The sequence below is a fragment of the Pogona vitticeps genome, chromosome 1 (genome assembly GCF_051106095.1).
Source record: "Pogona vitticeps strain Pit_001003342236 chromosome 1, PviZW2.1, whole genome shotgun sequence".
Taxonomy (NCBI): domain Eukaryota; kingdom Metazoa; phylum Chordata; class Lepidosauria; order Squamata; family Agamidae; genus Pogona; species Pogona vitticeps.
The window spans coordinates 319,953,978-319,972,964 of record NC_135783.1 but is presented as its reverse complement, the minus strand read 5'-3'; the positions used below and the strand labels follow the sequence as shown (position 1 = coordinate 319,972,964).

Here is an 18,987-nt window from a genome sequence, read left to right as displayed (position 1 = left end):
TCTAGCCACTGTTACGCCTACATTTGTTTTAAAGATAGAGACAGTGTGAGGACTGGTTTGAGCATAACTTTTCAAAGCATCCAAAACCTTTACAACTTCACAGCCAATCTCTTGTTGTGGCTCCTAGAAAGAAGGCTCTGTAGATTTTCCAAGAAACATTTTGCCTATAATTAAAATGAGTCTGACATGTCTGTCAAAGAAAAAAGGAGCTGGCATGATTTGCCAGGCCATTCAGGGTTTCTGGAAGGCAACCAAGGCAATGGCACCAAACTGGTATTTGTTACAACAAGATCTGTGTGTAGCATCCCATTTGCCTCAGAGTGGAATTCTAATTCAAGCTCTTTGCCGCAGAGTGAAATGCTATATCAATCACTCTCTGCTCTCGCCAATAAATAGCTTGCTTGCCTATAAAGCTCTCCAGTGGCCACTGTTTATCCTTAAGCAGTCCGGAAAACTAAACAGATGTTTTAAAATTTAGTTTTTCTGGATCCTACTTAAACCTTTTTTTAATAAGAGATGTGTCTGTCTGTTTTCCAATAGTTTTTTTTTAATTTCATGCACGTTTATTATCATTTACTTGTGTTAAGGTATCTGCAGAAACTTTTTCAGAAAAAAAACACAGTACAGTATTTTGTAAGTGTGATGCACATACACAGTACACACCACTGCAACACTTCTGCACATTTTATTTGTGTGGATGCAGACACGTTTTAAGCCTCAGTATCACAATCAATGACATTTAAAGGACTACAAACAGTGGGAGATAAACCCATTCCCTTTTAAATCGTGTCCGTTACAGTAATGGTCACATATTTGCCTCATTTTGTAGTACTGAAATCTTCACTGTGAAGGCCTAGAGCAAATAACTCAATTCATCTGGACCAGGTCTTACATATGATTTTCTATGATAAAATCCAGGTGCAAGGCCATCCATCTCACATATATTTAAATGAAGCTATTTAAACAAGGGGTGGAGGAACCTCCTGATTCTTTTCCCCATGTACAAATTAACCTTGAGGAGGAACTAATTAAGTGCCATCAGGTCAATTCCAACTTGTGGCAACCATTCTCAGTGGTTTCTAGTTACAAAGTATTCACAAACAGTTTACCAATAACACTTTGCAGTGGCTGCCTGGTACCATGTACCTTGTTCAATGTTACATAATCTGGTTCTTCTCCCAGAAGGCACAGTAGCATATCAAGTTCCTAAACCCAAGTTCCATAGTCAGGTCCTCCAACACACTGAGCTATCCGGCTATGACCAATAATACTTGCAGGAAACACTTGTTCTTTATAGGACACATCTGGCCAGATATCACTCAAGTATCATAGTACATAGGGTTGCTGCCAACAAAGAATACAAATACACTTCCCAGGCCTGTACCCCACCATGCACAGTCATCATCTAAATAGATAGTGCAAGATATTCTACTGAGAAGTTTAGGCTAAATGTTATTTTTAAATAATCGACATTAACAGAATCTGATCCAGCCTTTATGAATTGAGCATCTCAGATAACCATGTGAAGAAATGCTCAAAAAGGAAGTATTTGGAGGAAATGTATTATTCTACAAAAAACATGGCAATTAGGAGGAACTTTTTTAAAAAAAATACTGTACAGTATAGAAAAAAAATGAAGATGCAATATTTGCACCAATGCAGAAGAAAACACATGAACATTTTGGTAGGGACGGGCCAAGTAATCAGTAACATGAACCTATCAAAATGACCTTCTGACCTAACCATCATACAGCTGGTAATACTGACCAGCTGAGAAGATTACCTTTCCCTTTGTTTATAACATTCAGCACAGTTGCTTATGTAGCTAGAGTCTCAGGGAAACCTCATAATTTAAACATAAAATGCCTTTAAGAGGAAAAATCCTAAGAAAGGAAACATTAAAAAAAACCAGTCCAACAAGGACTTAAGTGTGCTAGGTGGCCAAGGAATTTTTTTCTACAAGCTGTAAGATCCTGCTAATGACCCAAACCAGAGAGAAGAATAGACTGGCCACTTATACACCAGCAAAAAAAACAAAGCATACAGTGTAGATGCTAATTTAGTGAGAGGTAAATTCAAATAGAATTCACTATAACAGGGAAGAGTGTAACCAGTTGACTTATATGCCTGTTCTCTCTACTGTGCAGGTGCTAACAACTGATTGGCCACTTCAAAGACGCCCTGGTCTTTCTTCTTGGGATTCTTTACCTTTAAACTGGGGCGGGACTTCTGGATTTTTTTTTCCAACTACAACTCCCAGAATCTGCCTATAATCCCTCAGGCAGAATTCTGGGAGATTCAACCAAAAAATAAAACTCCACAGAGCACCTTACATTACCTACACATTGACCTCTATAAGCATTTTATGATGAAGGAATCTGTCCTGGTAGTAGTGCCTGGGAATTTCAAGACTCTAAGTGTCACAAGAGGAGTTTTTTGGATAGGAAGTCTCATTGCCCATTAGGCTCTACAGAGGACATCTTTCAGAGAATTAACCATCCCATGAGCCATTAAGACTTCCAAGGAGACTTGCCATCATGAATTCCTTCTTCTTTAAAAGCTTATCATGGCAACAGAAGCCCATGTATAGGTATTGCAAGGATGCTCTATGGACATTTAATTTTTAGCTGCAGGTCCCAGAACTTTGCCTGGGGGAACTCGAGGAGCTGCAGTCCAAAACATCTGAAAGGCCCACCCCAGTCTTTAAATCGGATTAGGATTCAACAGCTTTTCAAGAAAGGCTGCTCCCCATAAAGTAAGTCCACCCAGTTGCTGGTTTGTGTAGCTTGGAGGTCTCAGTGCCACAAAATAGCAACAAATGTTGTATAAGATTCAAGAGCTAAAGAATTCTAGAGAATTCTCACCAAAGTATTTTTCCCCCACAACTGTCACTTCAGCCACGTGGACGGGGAGGAAGCATGAGCTCACAGGAGGCCAAGGTACGTGTGAGTTGTGAAGACTGATGTGCTGACTATTGTTATAACTGTATCTAATGCTTAAAATAAGTATAGCACACATACATCCCAAATAAGAACTAAGGGCTGCTCTTCAGAACCTGGCATGTAGGCAGATGCTATTTGAGTCCTGCTTTTGCTTAACTTCTCCCACAGGCTTAAGTCTAGTTTTACAAACCTAGTTACCACACTAGAAGCTACACCTCTGCCTGGTTACAACACACCCTCCAATTTGACCCCAAAGTCTTACCACAATTGGAAGCCAAAGGCCAACTTGAAAGCATCACCTGTAATTAGAATATTCCACTCCATTCAACCATATACTAAAACAGGGTGGAAACACTGCACCAGAAGTCACTGTGATCTCTCTGCTCTTTTAGATGGAGCCTTGCCAGCTCTCACCAAAGTGCTTTGTGTATTGGCATCATGTCCAATGTCAGGGAGTTTTCCAGGACCAACACCCTGTCATTCGCCATATCTTTTTCCTCTTCACATGGCATCTTCTCATATACTAGAAAAGAACATTCAAGTATTGCAGAAAACTCTTGCACATAAAATATACTGTGCAATTTAAACAAACTGATGCTATGAATTCTAGTCAACAGCACCTGCCATCATCTTCTTGCTCTCAGCTAGTTGTCAAGAGTTAAACCTGCATCCCTCTAAGCAAACTCCTCCTGGTCTTTGACAACCTCACACTTACTTGTTCCTCATAAAACCAAAGCAACACCTGCCCCAAACCCACAACCCTTTGGGTTTTATATTTAAAAAAATCTGTAGTTTCCACAAAACAGGTGTTCCAGACTGGTCAGCTTACCTCAATTTACTATCTAGTAGCTGCAAAACATTGTGTGTCTAGTTCAAATGTGATAGAATAAGTGTTAAGAAAAGGGAAGAAAAGCCTTCAGATAAGGGAAGAGGAATATAGTGTGAAGATGCACATGGTTTGTATCCTACACTTGCACTCCTAAACCAAGGACACAATAACTGTTCGAAGAGTTTTGAATTTCTAGTAAAATTCCCTGTTTGGTATGCAATAGTACAAAGATCCACAGAAGAGAATAGCAACGAGTTCCACAAAGTCCTCATCTTTCTCATGAACTGGCACTTAAATTCTCAGTAACTTGCTCTGAGACATTTGTAGGAGAAAATAAAAAAAATTCTTTAGTTACAGTTGCAAAAATTACACCCTTGTCTATGCTGCTTTCTTTACTACATTCATACTTAATAACTAAATGAACAGATCAGCAGCAAGCAAACAACTGTCAACAACCAACAAAAGAGAGGGAAAGAAACACTCAGCAGAGAGGAGAGGGTCTCTTGGAAATTAACGACTGGAAGGAACGATTGATTAGTGCTGGATAAATCACCTCAACCCATAAAAGTTCCTCCCAGTAACAAAAATTACAGGTAGCATGCAAGGTTGCCAAAAACAAACCCCCAAAACCTCCAACAATAACCACTCTCTAGTGCGGCACAAACATCTCTATCTTCGATTAATTCATGCTGCTTTTGTGATGCAAGCTGCTGCAGGAGGATCAGGAAGCTCCTGGTTTGAATTTTGCCTATGCCGTGAACTCATTTGGGATGAATTGGACAAAGGGTGGCCTGCAGGGAAAAGATTAAACAGGTGCACAGTGCTATTTAATTGCAAGTAATAGAAACACCTCTTTCTGAGACTCCCCCTTCAGTAAACTGCTCTTTTAGCCTTAGTCACTGGCTTGGGGAAACAATATTGGTTTCCCTCACAGGGAAGGTTTCCAGCCAAAGTATTCCACAAGGGTTAGGTATTACTGTCTCTTGCTCACCTTTACGTACATCTATTAAAATATACAGGATGCCTTTTGGGAATGTTTTATATCTATTTGAAGATATTATTTACTGTCTTCTTCCGGCTCAGTTTAGAGTAGCTGCCCCTACCCTCTCATCCAAGCTGAACAGTTATCCTAGCCCCCATTCATTACACAACGAACAGGAATCTTTGATATGTAGGCCTCTGATTCCTTTGGGGTGTCGGAGAAGCTAATCAGTTAAAGAAGGAAAGCTGGATTAATTCAGACACGGAAACAGAATCCCCAGCCATAACATCTCAAGGGCATAGATAGGGGATCATGACATGACGACAGGAAAATCACATGACAAATGTACATGTGGCTGTTGTAATATTTGATGCTCTTTTCTTTCTCATTGTGCACAGCCTCATATGAAAACAAGTTTAATATGCCCAAGCATGCCCACACACCCCAAGGGGGGGGGGGAAGAATTCTAAGCTTCAGGAATTTGAAAGTTGTGTCTCTTGAACTTTGTTCCCACTGGAGCTGATTTACAGACGTTTATATCTGGTTAATGTGACATCAAAGCCCACTTTGGACAGTTACCTAATGCAAGTCAAACATTTTAGGTCACTATCACAAAACAGTCTAAAACAAACTATGTGATAAGTCAACATAAAAGGGGTGGTTGAATCCACTACAGTACCACACCACATATTCTACTAAATGAACTGACAGCATAGCTGAAGGTAAGACAGTTACTGAAAACCTTAAGCATGCAGCCATCTACAATCCTGGCACTCTGACGTAAAACTAGAGTATCAGCAGAATTATTCCAATGTACAACTTCTATCAGACCAAACTTTTTATTACTTTGTGGCACAATAATTAAACTGCAGTATTGCAGTGAAGAATCTGCTCACACCTGAGTTCGATCCTGGGCTCAGGTAGCTGGCTCAAAGTTTACTCAAACTTCTATCGTTCTAAAGTTGAGTACCCAGCTCACGGGGGAAGGGCAATGTACAGTCTGAATACTGTATTTTTTTGTGTATAAGATTATACTTTTCTCTACAATATTTAGATTAAAAAATTTAGGATTGTCTTATACACAGAAGTAAGGAGGGAGAAGGGATCAAAGCACTTTGATCCCTGCTTTTCCCCTCCACTTTCTTCACAACAAAGGGGAGGGGAAAGCAATTTCTTGTGAGGAAAGTGGAAGAAGAAAGCAGGAATCACTTTGATGATTCTTGCTTTCCCCCTCCACTTTCTTCTGAAGAAAGTGGAGGGGGTAAGCAGGAATCAAAGCACTTTGATACCTGCCTTTCCCCTCCACTTTCTTGCGAAGAAAGAAATTCTGGGTTAGAAAAGTAGGGGGTGACTTATACGTGGAAGCATATTACACACAAAAAATATGGTAATTAAATTATAAACTGCCCAGAGAGTGCTTTAAGCGCTATGGGGCAGTATAGAAACAGCACACTTTGCTTTATTGACAGATGCTGCTTGGCATATGCTCATTAGCCACACAACCCTATCACTTAGTTACACAGCTACAAGTGCAATGGTTAATTACTTCCAGCTAATAATTCACCACTTGCATTCCCCATTGCACACCATCCCATGTGCTTGTGGATTACAAAGGATGCAAACCATAAATTGTTAACCAGTGGTAATTCACCACTGCTGTTGACACCATTATGCTGACACCGGCATAACTATCCAATAGGATACCTGCCATTTAAACCAAAAGTAGAACCCCACCAGCCTTTTGTAATTCTCAGTATTTCCAAGGGCATCCAAAAATCGACGCATATTGTTCCATTTATCGCAAAGTTTACATTCTGGACTTCTGAATTCAAAGCCGAGATTCTTAACTGAAGGCCAGTAAAGAAAAAAACACACACAAACATTTCTTGTAACACTGTGTGTGGAATGTTCCGAAGAAAGGGCACATTCAGTTAAACATCTAAGCAACAGCAGGAGGAGTTATCCCACTGGGGAAACAAGCTCTCTGAGGAGCTTTTAAAAATAAGTATTTGTATTTGTAACTCAAGCCGAACCTGAATGAAATTCTGGAAAAAAAATCACTTCCATTCAAACTCAGCAGTTAAAATCTTGTAGAATGAGACTTTAGGTAGAGCCGATTAATAATAATTTGCCGTACACATACACAGTGTACACAGTCCTCAGAGTTACTGTCTTTCTCTGAGATCAGCAACTACTGGACTCTTGCCCATCTACTCAGCTGGAAACAACTGTACCAGCATGTTTCTAGTGCAAAACTATACAGCAGCTGCTGCAAAGCAAGTGTGAGCTCCTGTTACTCTGACAGGAACCTACATTCTTTTCTGGCAAACTCAGGGTTCCACATTCAAACTCAGTGGACTGAAAGCCTCTATGTTTGACTTCCCCCGTTGGCTTTCTGAGTACGTGTTTGTCTAGACAGAAATCTGACAGAGGAATTCTTCTGCTGCTTATTTAGCTCACAAATCAGCTCAGTCTGGATTTTGCAAAGTTAGCTGCCTTTTTCTATGAAGAGCCCTTTACAATAAATAAATGGCATTGATGCACTTTATATACAAGCAACCGATTTCAATGCAGGAGACATGCGCACTTGTCTTTTCTCAAACATATAGAATCCACTGCCACAGAGGAAGGACACAGAACATTAAATATCTGTATCACATGCAAAAGGATTTACTGGTAACCATTGCATTTTGCTATATATGTACACTTCCCCCACCGCTCTTGCTCAGCAATCCTCAGCTACTGGTTCACTAATAGCAAAGGCCACTTTTAAGGGAAGTGGAAGTGTTCGCTTTGAACTCATTGCTGATTATCAGAAGAGACCATTTTGCAAGGCCACCTTCTACTGTAAAAGGGCACATAATGCCATGCTGAGTTTAGATGATCCTTTAGGATGCAAAAGAACTAGCAGGAACCATAACCCAACACAGCTACCTTAAACCTAATGATACCAATTTCTCCCTACATCTCCCAGCTGCAAGACACCCTACCTCCACATGTCAAGTACAGCCAAAGCAAAGCAGCAAAGATGCACAGCACTCAACCCGGCCTGTGAAATAGCCTGTAGCTACCATTCCCACCTCCTCTGTATCAAACCAAAATAAGATATATAGGAAACAGCAAATAAACTTCAATACATCACAGTTTCGTTAACATCAGTCCAAATTAACATTAAAATGTTCCTCACCCTAATATCCTCTTTTCAGCATATTTTACTCATTATAAACTTATCAGAGTATGCCACAGCTAACCTATGTCTCCAAATTATTTTTCTTGCTTAATTCATGTACATTCTTAATGTGAGCATTTTTCCATGTGAAAAGAAGTCCATCCTACATTTTACACTACCATGTAACTCCTCCTTCATGCATAAATGGGAACCTGTTGTCACTTGACTCCCGCTCCCACCATCCCCAAAAAGTATGGCCACTGCTCAAGGATGATGGGACTTATACTCAAGCATCAACAGCAGGGCAACAAGTGTTCCCATTCATCCATGCTGCAATGCCCAAACCAGTGTGTTTTGATTCCCTCCCCCCCCCCCCACAGGGATTTCCTTCTCATCCTGTCAAGGCTTCAGATTATTGTGAGGTTACCATTTTTGTTTTTGTTTTTTAACCTACTTTCCCATGTTGCTGAGTTTCCAGATGGGGTATCAGACTCATGCAACACCTTCTCTCCCTTTACTTCACAAATACTGTAGCTATCTTCGCTTTCTCTCCTATCCTAATTTGTTACATTATAAGTTTTCCACTGCCATCCTTCTGAATAGTTTGCAACCTACTGTACCTGATTCCCAAAGACGGCAATGGAACAAGCGCTGGAAACCTCCCGGGCTCCGAACCAGACGGAAGCAATCCGGCTGGGCATGCCCAGGATGAAGACTTGAGCCAGGGAGCAGATGATCTGACCCAGGACCGTCACGGGAAAGAGGTGAGGCTTCATGCTGCCGGTCTTCACCCAAGCGCCCAGGCAATTGAGAGCGGAACCGGCCAGGGCAATGAGGCGCAGCCCCTTCTTGTCCAGCAGCCAGGCGACGGGGAAAAGGAGCGGGATGTAGACGATCATGTAGCACATGGAGAGCCAGTCGATGGCCAGCGGGGTCAAGGCGTAGAACTTGGTGAAGATGGAGTTGATGCTGCCGTACTGGATCCACTGGAAAGCGTTGCAGAAGGAATAGGAGCTGAAGACGAAGACGATCACCCAGCGGCGCCAAGTCAGGCGCACCTCGGGCACCCCGGGGCTCACCTCGGGCACCCCTCCGTTGGGGGCCGTCGCTTCGACGAACTCAGGCTTCACCTCTTGCAGCAGGTCGGGCTGCTCCTCCACCTCCTCCTTGTACCCCATCCCCTTTCCCCCGACTTCTTCCGGCCCCCCGCTCACCATAGCCCGTCAGGCAGAAAGCAGGCACCTCGGGCGCCTTCGGAGCCACTAGCAAGGCGGGTCGACTCCGCAGGGCGACGCCGTGGGAGCCGACGAGCTTGGCTGGCACTGTGGCCCGTCGGCTGCCCGCCGGCCCGCCCGCTCGTTCGCTCCGTCCGCCCTCGGCCCCCCTCCCGACTCCTGGCCCCTGTTGCACGGAGCGGGTCCCTAGCTCGTGGGTGCATCTCTTCCTCTTATTTCAAGTCTACCTTTCGCAAATTTTATTTGGCGTGCCCGCCTCCCGACACGTGACGGCACAACCTCCCCCTGCCCGCCCGCCTCCTTGGACACGTCGCCGCGAGGGCGCTCTGCAGGCGTGTGTGCTCGGATTAGCCTCCTCCCGGCCGCCCCCTGTGCTACGCCCTCGAGGCCGCGGATTGGCCCTCTTCGGGGCCCTCCCCCCCCCCTCCCGCGCTGTTTCTCATTTCTATGGGAACTTCGCTTTCCGGGGGGGGGAAGCGCGGGACGGGACGGGCGGAGGCGAGGCCGGGGGTGCGCGCGGCGTTGGTTTTCGTCCTTCGGGGCAGGTTCCTTCCATGAGTCACCAAGCGGGTGGGCGTCCTTGTTGTTCCTCAAGGCTGCCTTTCTGTCCGTGGCCCAAGGAGGGCCAGCAATTCCAACCGTCAGGGCGCAGGCGGTTAGCTCCTGTTTGACCCCCCTCCCCCAAGACCACCGGGACGACGACCTCTTTGCATTCACGGTGGTTTAGTTTTGGAAAGCATATCTAGATGGCCCTATAGGTGCTTTCCCCTTTGCCCCCAAAATAATTGCAGCACGTCAATGGACAGAAGCCTTGCTTCCTATTAGAGCCGCCTCCAAACGCCTAGTAGTACTACTGTAATTAGGTTGCGAAAAAAAGGGATGCGGCTCCTCGCATTTGGGGCGTCGTGGAGGCAGGTCGGAAATTAGAAGGACGAGGAGGAGCGGCAACACTTAAGGACACCGCACGTGGGGACATGAGTTAGCTAAAGCCCATTCATTCGGAGGACTGTTCAACAGGATGAAACAGCACATTGTAGCCGTAGGCGGCGCGGGGGTAGCCCTGTGCGATGGTCCCGCGACCTCGGCTGGAGTCACCGAGGCCCGGCCGAGTTGCGAAAGGCGAGGCAGCCTCTCAGGCCGAGAATAGAACCGGAGAATAGCGCGGCGTAAAACTGGGCATAAATAATGCACCAGTGTCTGCGGCTGAGCGACGGTGCCCTGCGCCAAGTGTGGGCAGCAACTTTCACGGAGAACTGGGTCAGCGCCTCCGCAGACCAAAAGGAAACAAAACATGGGGCTTTTGATGCGGAGACGGACAAAAAGAGCATGTACTTCCCCCTCCCGGAATGGCGGCGGCGAAGGAGGAGGAGAGAGAAAGAAAGAAAGAAAAGATGGATGGAAGGAAAAACTTCCAGCTGCAGACATCTTTTGTATCTTTTTATAGGTGCAGAGTAGTCCCAAATATGTGTGTGTGTGGGGGGGTGTTTTCCTCCTGAGCCCTCTGAAACGTTGTGTGCTTGCAGATGAAGCTGGCTTTACTCTGGAGCCCATGTTGCATGGTTATGAGGGACATTCTTCTGCCTTCAAACATCCTTACCTTCTACCAGTGAGGAGTCAAAACTGGCCCACTCTGCTCCTATATCTACCTTGGGAGGTATCAAAATGCAATTCCACCCCATCCCAAGAGTGGGAGTCAGTCTCACCTCATTTCTCACTTGTTTGCTATGTAGAGATCGGGGAGCAGCAAAGCTGAGCCAGGCCTCACTGTGGGAGCTACCTGGGACCAGTGACTTGGCCAACTGCTGAAGCACCAGTTAAGTGCTTTTTCAGCTGGATACAACCAGGGAACTGAGTGGAGAATCTCCAGTGGGTGCTTCAGCTGCCACAGACCTGGTGATGTCAATAGGAATGCCTCTGCTTTCTGATATGGTCCAAGCCATGAAAGGGTTGGGGAAGATTAGGTCCTTTTAGCTCCTAGAGTTTCCCCACCTCTATCTTTGTAAGTACTTTTAAGATTACACATTATAAACTGAAGTGGCAACTGGGTCTCTTTTAAGGAGAAAGGCAGGATAGAAATATTTTAAATAAATAATAGTTAATAAATAAATAAATACATTGACAAATAGAGGAAATGCTCCAGGGTGGGGAAAGTCATGGTCATATTATTTTCTGTTGACTACACAATGTGCAAGTCAGTGCAAATCAGCCCAGAGGTTTTCCTCCAAACTTGTACTTTTCCCCTCTGCCACTGGAGCGTTTACTTTTTCCTAATCAAATGTATTTGCATCCATTCCATCAGTGTAATCGCTTGAACTAATGCAACTTCATGGCTGAATGGGTGACTAGAAGTTGAATCTGCCAGCTTCCTCGTTCAAGGTGGGGAGACAGAAATTTAGAGTCACTCATGAGGGCATCAATTCCCTGCAGCCAAGCACTCCTTGTTTCCTAACTGAGTGGTTTTGCACCTAGGAGACAAGAGAGAGAGAGAGAGAGAGAGAGAGCAAGGAGGAAAATGGTAATCAGCCCTTGTTTCCAGCTTGTTAGGATAGCTCTGCTGTAGCCATGTTTCCTGCAAATCTGGACAACCACAATAGAGCTGCCTTAACAAGCTGAAAACAAGGGCTGATTATCAATTTCCTCTGTGTTGTTGTACCCTGAGGTTTAATGCATACAAGGCAGATGTCTTGTTGAAAGTGTCTCAAGGGCTATGAACCACAAAAGCTTGGGCCCTGGATACTTGAAGGACCGCCTCCTTCCATATGAGCCTACCCAGCAGTTAAGATCTAGCCAGGGGGCCCTTTTGAAAGAGCCATCCCTCAAGGAGGTAAGAGGGATGGCTTGTAGACAAAGGGCCTTTTCAGCAGCTGCCCCCAGACTATGGAATACCCTCCCAACTGACATTTCGGCGCCAGGTCAAAACCTTCCTGTTCCTGAAGGCTTTTAATTGAAATAACATCATATATATATAAAAATATCAAACTTGTTAGTCCTTAAGTGTCCCAAGCTTTTTTGTTGTTTTTATTAGAAAGTTATTTATGTCCACAGATGTGTGGTGTTCCTCCTATTCTATACAGGGAGGTACATATTCTACCATGGGCCTTGTTCCATTTTTGTCACTGGAGGTGCATGTTACCTCTGTGCATAGAACACCTTTACCTCAAGCAAAGACATCTTGCTGCCTGAAATGGACTAACAAATATATTTGTTTGTTCGTCCGTCTGTTCATTTGTTCATTCATTTTGTTCCATTTGATCTGATTTATATATCTCCTTCCTCCACGTCAGGCACTCAAGGCAGATTACAGTCAGTTGAAACAATAGAAGCACAATTAAAAACACAGCAACCTATAATTATGGAAAGAAAGAAAGAAAGTCCAGAACAAAAATTAAAAGACTTGTGAAACCATTAAGAATGCCATTGAAATTCAATGAACACAGCATTCTTATTGCTGTCTCTTGTCTATATCACTTAAAAGCCTGCCTTACTCTAGCTAATAATGATAAGGGTTGGAGCTACTAGAGTGGAATAGCCTGACTCCAGTTATTCATACCCTGGTAGCATGTAATTTAATTATTGCAGAGCACTGTAGGAGGGGTGCATTTCATTTGTTCACAGGTGAGGGAGAATGAATAGACCCCATTTTGCTAGTTTTCTGGGTTTCCAATCTGTTACCAGGTCCACTTCACATTTCCATTTTTGATTTTTTAAAATTCTTCATTGTTTGGGTGCATGAAGGGCTGCCTCCATAGGCACCTAACCCTAGGAACGTCTGAGATTCTTCTTCGTTCAGCTCCTCCTGACCAAGTGGTGGTTACTGTATGGCTTCTGAAGAAAGAGCTTTTTCAGTGGTGGCAACACTGGCCATCCCAGAATGCCCATCTGCAGTGATTCATATTGCACTAACCTTGATCTTATATTGGCAGCAAGTGTTATCTCCATTTTCACAGACCCCTTAATCTGCTCCAGGCCTAACTATTTTGGTCTTTGTAGCTTATATTTCTGTGCTGCCTCTATACATTTTATTGAGATTTTGTCTTTTTTTTTTTTACTTGCAGAATTTTCCAACGACCATGTTGAAGGGAATGGGGAGTGATGGTCCAAAAAAGTAACTTTTCTAAATTCTGTTCTTATTGTTGCCCTGCTCTGTTATATTTTTTGTTATTTTTATTCTTGTTAGAAGCCTGTCCGAGAACTTGATTAGAAGACAGCACATAAATGTATTCCTTAAACAAATCAGCTTGTTAGTTGAAGAAACAATGAGCTGACTGTATGGCCATCTATATTCTCCCTTCTTTGTTAATCCACATCATGACCTATTAAGCCGCTGACAACAGCATCAGTTCTAAGAGTACTGTAATTCTCTCGTGACTTTTAGCATATGAATGTATGCAATTGTTTCTTCTAATTAGTGTGAATTCTAAAATATAATGATGGAAAGAAACAAGGTAAAGGGAAATTTTAATTGAATTATTATTCAAGGCTTGCTTAATCCAAGGAGGTTGCAATCTTGACCTATTACAGGGGAATAGTAACCTTTGAAAAGAACAGGGTTTATTTCCACAATAATATGCAAGGATTGTGTTCCCAGCTCTGCTGGGGCCCCCTTTCTTGCCAGTAAAGAACCAGAGTTCATGTTACACATCAGAGTTCACACATTTCAAACAAGCTGTCTCCCCAGTATATCTTTTTACAAATTTGATATGCAAGATCTTAACTTTTGGTATTATTAACTCTTAGAGTGAGCTTGACAACTATGGTTATTTTTTTAATCTGCTCACACAAAACCCATAATAGAATAGAATGGTCATCAGCTTTTACCCTGCGTAACAGTTATGCCTATGAATAAATAGCAGACTCTTACAGATAGTACTTTCTGCACTGTTTTTCAGTTTAGAAACATTTTTGTTGTTTAGTCATTAAGTCGTGTCCGACTCTTCATGACTCCATGGACCAGAACATGCCAGGCCCTCCTGTCTTCCACTGCCTCCCGGAGGTTGATCAAATTCATGTTGGTCTCTTCCGACAACACTGTCCAACCATCTTGTCCTCTTTAGAAACATGCATGATGTTATATCACTCCTGGATTAGCACAAGGAATCCTCCACAGAGTCTAATATCCCATACAGCTTGTCATCTGCTCCTCTGTGTGTTTAGTCGTTTAGTCGTGTCCGACTCTTCGTGACCCCATGGACCAGAGCACGCCAGGCCCTCCTGTCTTCTACTGCCTCCCGGAGTTGTGTCAGGTTCATGTTGGTTGCTTCGCAGACACTGTCCAGCCATCTCATCCTCGGTCGTCCCCTTCTCCTCTTGCCATCACACCTTCCTAACATCAAGGTTTTTTCCAAGGACTCTTTTCTTCTCATGAGATGGCCAAAGTACTGGAGCCTCAGCTTCAGGATCTGTCCTTCAAGTGAGCATTCAGGGTTGATTTCCTTTAGAACTGATAGGTTTGTTCTCCTTGCAGTCCAGGGGATTCTCAAGAGCCTCCTCCAGCACCACAATTCAAAGGCATCAATTCTTCGGCGGTCTGCTTTCTTTATGGTCCAGATCCTCTTATGATCTGCTCCTCTACCCCACACATTTTTCATCTGGAAATAGAATTACTTGTGTGACCATATGTCAGACCTAATTCCCTTACATTTCCACAGAAATATATTCCACTGCTGACAATGGGATTGACTTGTAAGCAAACTTGGTTGGATAATATACTAAATCTAAATGAATCTTGAATGCAGCTGTAACAAACAATACAGAGCTGCAGGATGAACTTCAAAATGGAACTGAAGGACAACAGCATGCTATCAAGGAAACAGAGAAAAAATTATTCCAGTATCTGGTACAAGATAATCATAAAATGATTAAAATATTTTAAGTGAAAAATTAATAAGAAATATGCAACTAAGATAACCTCAGTAGAGACAGAATACCAAAACTGCTGTCCTGCACATACTTGCTGTACTAGGGAGCAGGTCAATTTGATCTTAGTGGAATCTCATCTAAGTAAACATTAAGAAAATGCAAAGATATATGCTGGAATAGACTAAAACTGGACTAAAATTTCAGCAACTGGTACTGAAATATGTCACGCTGGATAAATGCCTTGGCAAAGCAGCTCCCACATTCTCTAGATTCACAAAGAGAGTATGGCTCATTAAGAAGCTGATGGCACATACCAAGATCCAGGTCTACAGAGCCTGTGTCCTGAGCACACTCCTGTACATCAGCGAGTCCTGGACCCTTTGTGCACGGCACGAGAGGAAGCTGAACACATTCCATATGCGTTTTCTTAGACGCACTTTTGGTATCACCTGGCAGGACAAAGTTCCAAATAGAGTAGTCCTAGAATGAGCTGGAATTTTTAGCATGTACACATTACCGAAACAGAGACGTCTACGTTGGCTTGGGCATGTCGTGCAAATGGCTAATGGTCGGATTCCAAAAGATCTCCTGTATGGAGAATTCGTGCAGGGAAATCGCCCCAGAGAGAGACCACAACTGCCATTCAAGGATATCTGCAAGCAGGATCTGAAGGCCTTAGGAATGGACCTCAACAGATGGGAAACCTTGAGATCTGAGTGTTCAGCCTGGAGGCAGGCGGTGCATCATGGCCTCTCCCAATTTGAAGAGACCCTTGTCCAGCAGGCTGAGGCAAAGAGGCAGTCCCAAAAGCAGCAAAATCAGGGAGCTGGAAAGGGGACACTCTTGAATTGGCCTTCTTAGCCACACTAGATGCTGTTCGAAGTTCTCCATACAGAGCATGTTACCACAGTCTCTCAAGACTGAAGGATGCCTAAACAAAAACTGAAATAAAAACATTGTATTGTTGTGGTTTTATATAGCAATAGTGGCTAGTAGCAATAGTCACACTAATTGACCATGAATTTGTCAAATGTCCCTGTAAAGCCATATTTTTATTGGGAATGTTTGGTAAAAGGCAGGGGGCCTTGGTTATTCCATTTAGTTAACAAAGTATAATATAGGAAAAACAACAGAAACTTGAAGAGATCAGCCCAGTCTCATCAATACCCTCCCTAGTTTTGCACACAGACTGGCACTTGTATGATAAAAATCACAATTTAAAGTAGGAAAAAGTATGTTTTTTTACAGTTACCATCAGTAGTTGTACTCAGAAGGAAAAAGGGGAAACAGAGTCCACGGCATGCAGGAGACAAGAGCATCTCTTCCTGCTTGGGAAATGATCAGAGGAAGAAGAACTATCAACAACATAATGGGAGCAAAAACATACAGGAAGAGGGGTGGGTGCTTGCCTCAAATGCCAGAGATGGGGAAAGAACTTTGTTGATCAAGCTAGTGTCAAAGGACAATCACATCAGACTATAAAGCCCCCTCCTCACTGACACCCAGTGCATACAAGATTGCTATTATCCCAACAATTTTCTGAAGATAACGCTATAGGTGATGATTTTAAAGAGGCATAGCAGGTCATTCTGGCCTTTCTAACGTGTATGAAGCTGTCTTAGACCAAAGCAGAATGTTGGTCAATCTAAAGTGTTTTTATTTTACTTGGTAATCCACAGTCTCTGGCTTGTTTGTACTTTCTTCTTTTCTTTTTTTCACAAACCACCAAGTTGCTTCCAGCTTACAGACCCTAGTAGAGTTTTCAAGCTACAGTATGTGATATGCTCAAGCAGTAGTTTACCATTGCCACTCTCCAGTTAATTTCCATTGCCAAGCAGGGATTTGAACCAAGGTTTCCTGAATCCTAGTCAACACAGTACCCACTACACCACACCAGCATTACTTTTCCCCCCCTGATATTCTTTAATTTGGGAGTAGACAACTTCAGAAGGTCCGAAGGCCAATCTCCACTCTCACCACCAAGCTGTACTGTGCTTCCTGCCCTAACCAAAAAGGGAGGGAAGAAAATTTGCAATTTCAAAAAAAATGGGTGGTGGTTCTGTCCCCTGGCCCTAAACAAAACAATGCATGGGCCATTTTGTTTTAAAGGAGAATAATGTGTCTTGGATTGTGGTTCTGTGTGCTTTAACAGGAACAATTGTTCAGGTTTTGGAGGTGGTTCTGGAAATTGCAAAAATTTTAGGCAGGGGGGGAAGGAAACCACCAGACCACATTTTGTCCACCCTACTTTAAGAGACATGGAGCTAAATGTGTACTTTAGGCATGCAAAACATGTGCACCACCTTGAAAACATCACCTCTCCCATGGCTTTGAAAAGGGGCCAGCATTCCTTAAATGTCTGCTAAAAACAACAACCAAAGCAAGTTCTTTGCTTGAAATGTAATAATCTCCATGGCATTCCGGCTACTTTCTTTCTTAGATAAAGCAGCAAGCTGTTACATTTTTTTCAGATTCCCATTTGGTTAGAGGAGTAAGAACAAGACATATGAAGCTGACGGCATAAGAAGCTGACGGCATATACCAAGATCTAATGAAATACTATGGTTTTTGGTAGACAAGAAGAAGACTGTTCTAAGAAAATGTAGGGATGACTAAAGGATTCTAGAACTTGTGGTCCAAAACATCAGTGGATATAGCCTTGTGGCTACAGTATATCTTTGTGGCCTTCTCACAAAGGCCTTTGATTAGGTTAGCAGGGATGGCCTTTTTAAAATACTTCACAAGATTGGATGTCCACCTTGACTCTTTAACATCATCAGGTCCTTTCATGAGGAAATGAAGGGCACTGATGGATCAATATCAGATCCCTTTGACATCTGAAGCGGAGTGAAACAGGGCTGTGTCCTCGCACCAACCCTGTTTCGGATCTTTTTTGCTATCATCCTTTGGAACTGCAACAGAAGGTGTCTATCTCCAGACTAGATTAGATGGAAAGCTCTTTACTCTCTCTAGATTGAGACCAAAGACCAAAGTCCAACTGAAATGCATGCAGGACTTTTTCACCAATAATGCAGCCGTTGTTGCCCACTCTGCTGGAGACCTCCAACAACTCATGAATCATTTTAGCAAGGCCTGTCAAGACTTTGGATTAAGAATCAACCTGAAGAAAACACATCTCCACGGAAGAGTTGTTCATGACCTTGCGTACCTTAGCTCAACAATCTCTGACACTCTGTCCCTAGATATCAAGCTTGATAAATGCATTGGCAAAGCAGCTACCACGTTCTCTAGATTCACAAAGAGAGTATGGCTCAATAAGAAGCTGACGGCATATACCAAGATCCAGGTCTACAGAGCCTGTGTCCTGAGCACACTCCTCTACTGCAGTGAGTCCTGGACCCTTTGTGCACGACATGAGATAAAGCTTCCATATGCGTTGTCTCTGACACATTTTTTGTATCACCTAGCAGGACAAAGTTCCAAATAGAATAGTCCTAGAACAAGCTGGAATTTTAGCATGTATGCATTACTGAAACAGTGACATCTACGTTGGCTTGGGCATGTATTGAGAATGGCTAACGGTCAGATTCCAAAAGATCTCCTATATGGAGAATTAGTGCAGGGAAATTGCCCCAGAGGGAGACCACAGCTGTGATACAAGGATATCTGCATGTGGAATCTGAAGGCCTTAGGAATGGACCTCAACAGATGGGAAACCTTGACATCTGAGCCTTCAGCCTGGAGGCAGGCCGTGAATCATGGCCTCTCCCATTTTGAAGAGACCCTTGTCTAGCAGACCAAGGCAAAGATGCAGTCCTGAAACCATCAAAATCAGGGAGCTGGACAGAGGACAGATTGGATTTGTCTTTAGTGTGGAAGGGATTGTCACTCTTGAATTGGCCTTCTCAGCCACACTAGACGCTGTTCCAAGTCCTCCATACAGAGCACGTTGCCATAGTCTCTCAAGACTAAAGGATACCTTTTAAAAAAAGGTCCAGAACAGGAACATT

General features: G+C 43.4%; 1 protein-coding gene and 1 long non-coding RNA gene across 12 annotated transcripts in view; one reads left to right on the top strand and one right to left on the bottom strand.

Moving 5' to 3' along the window:
* Window positions 1-18,987, bottom strand: part of LOC110079107 (basic leucine zipper transcriptional factor ATF-like) — a 107,713-nt gene that overhangs the window by 53,330 nt on the left and 35,396 nt on the right. For 9 of the 11 annotated variants that reach the window (XR_002300562.3, XR_002300563.3, XM_020793906.3 and 6 more), the window contains exon 1: window positions 8,543-9,271. The exons of the other annotated variants lie outside the window; for them this stretch is intronic. Coding sequence is in view for 7 of the 9 variants with exons in the window: in XM_020793906.3 (XP_020649565.3) it covers window positions 8,543-9,139 (597 nt within the window). In the remaining 2 variants the exon portion in view is untranslated. Of the gene's footprint in view, window positions 1-8,542; window positions 9,272-18,987 lie in introns of those variants that run through there. 11 annotated transcript variants of the gene reach the window in all.
* LOC140703227 (uncharacterized) lies at window positions 10,464-13,414 on the top strand. Its single transcript, XR_012082615.2, has 2 exons — window positions 10,464-10,601; window positions 13,213-13,414. It is a non-coding gene; the product is annotated as an uncharacterized LOC140703227 (long non-coding RNA).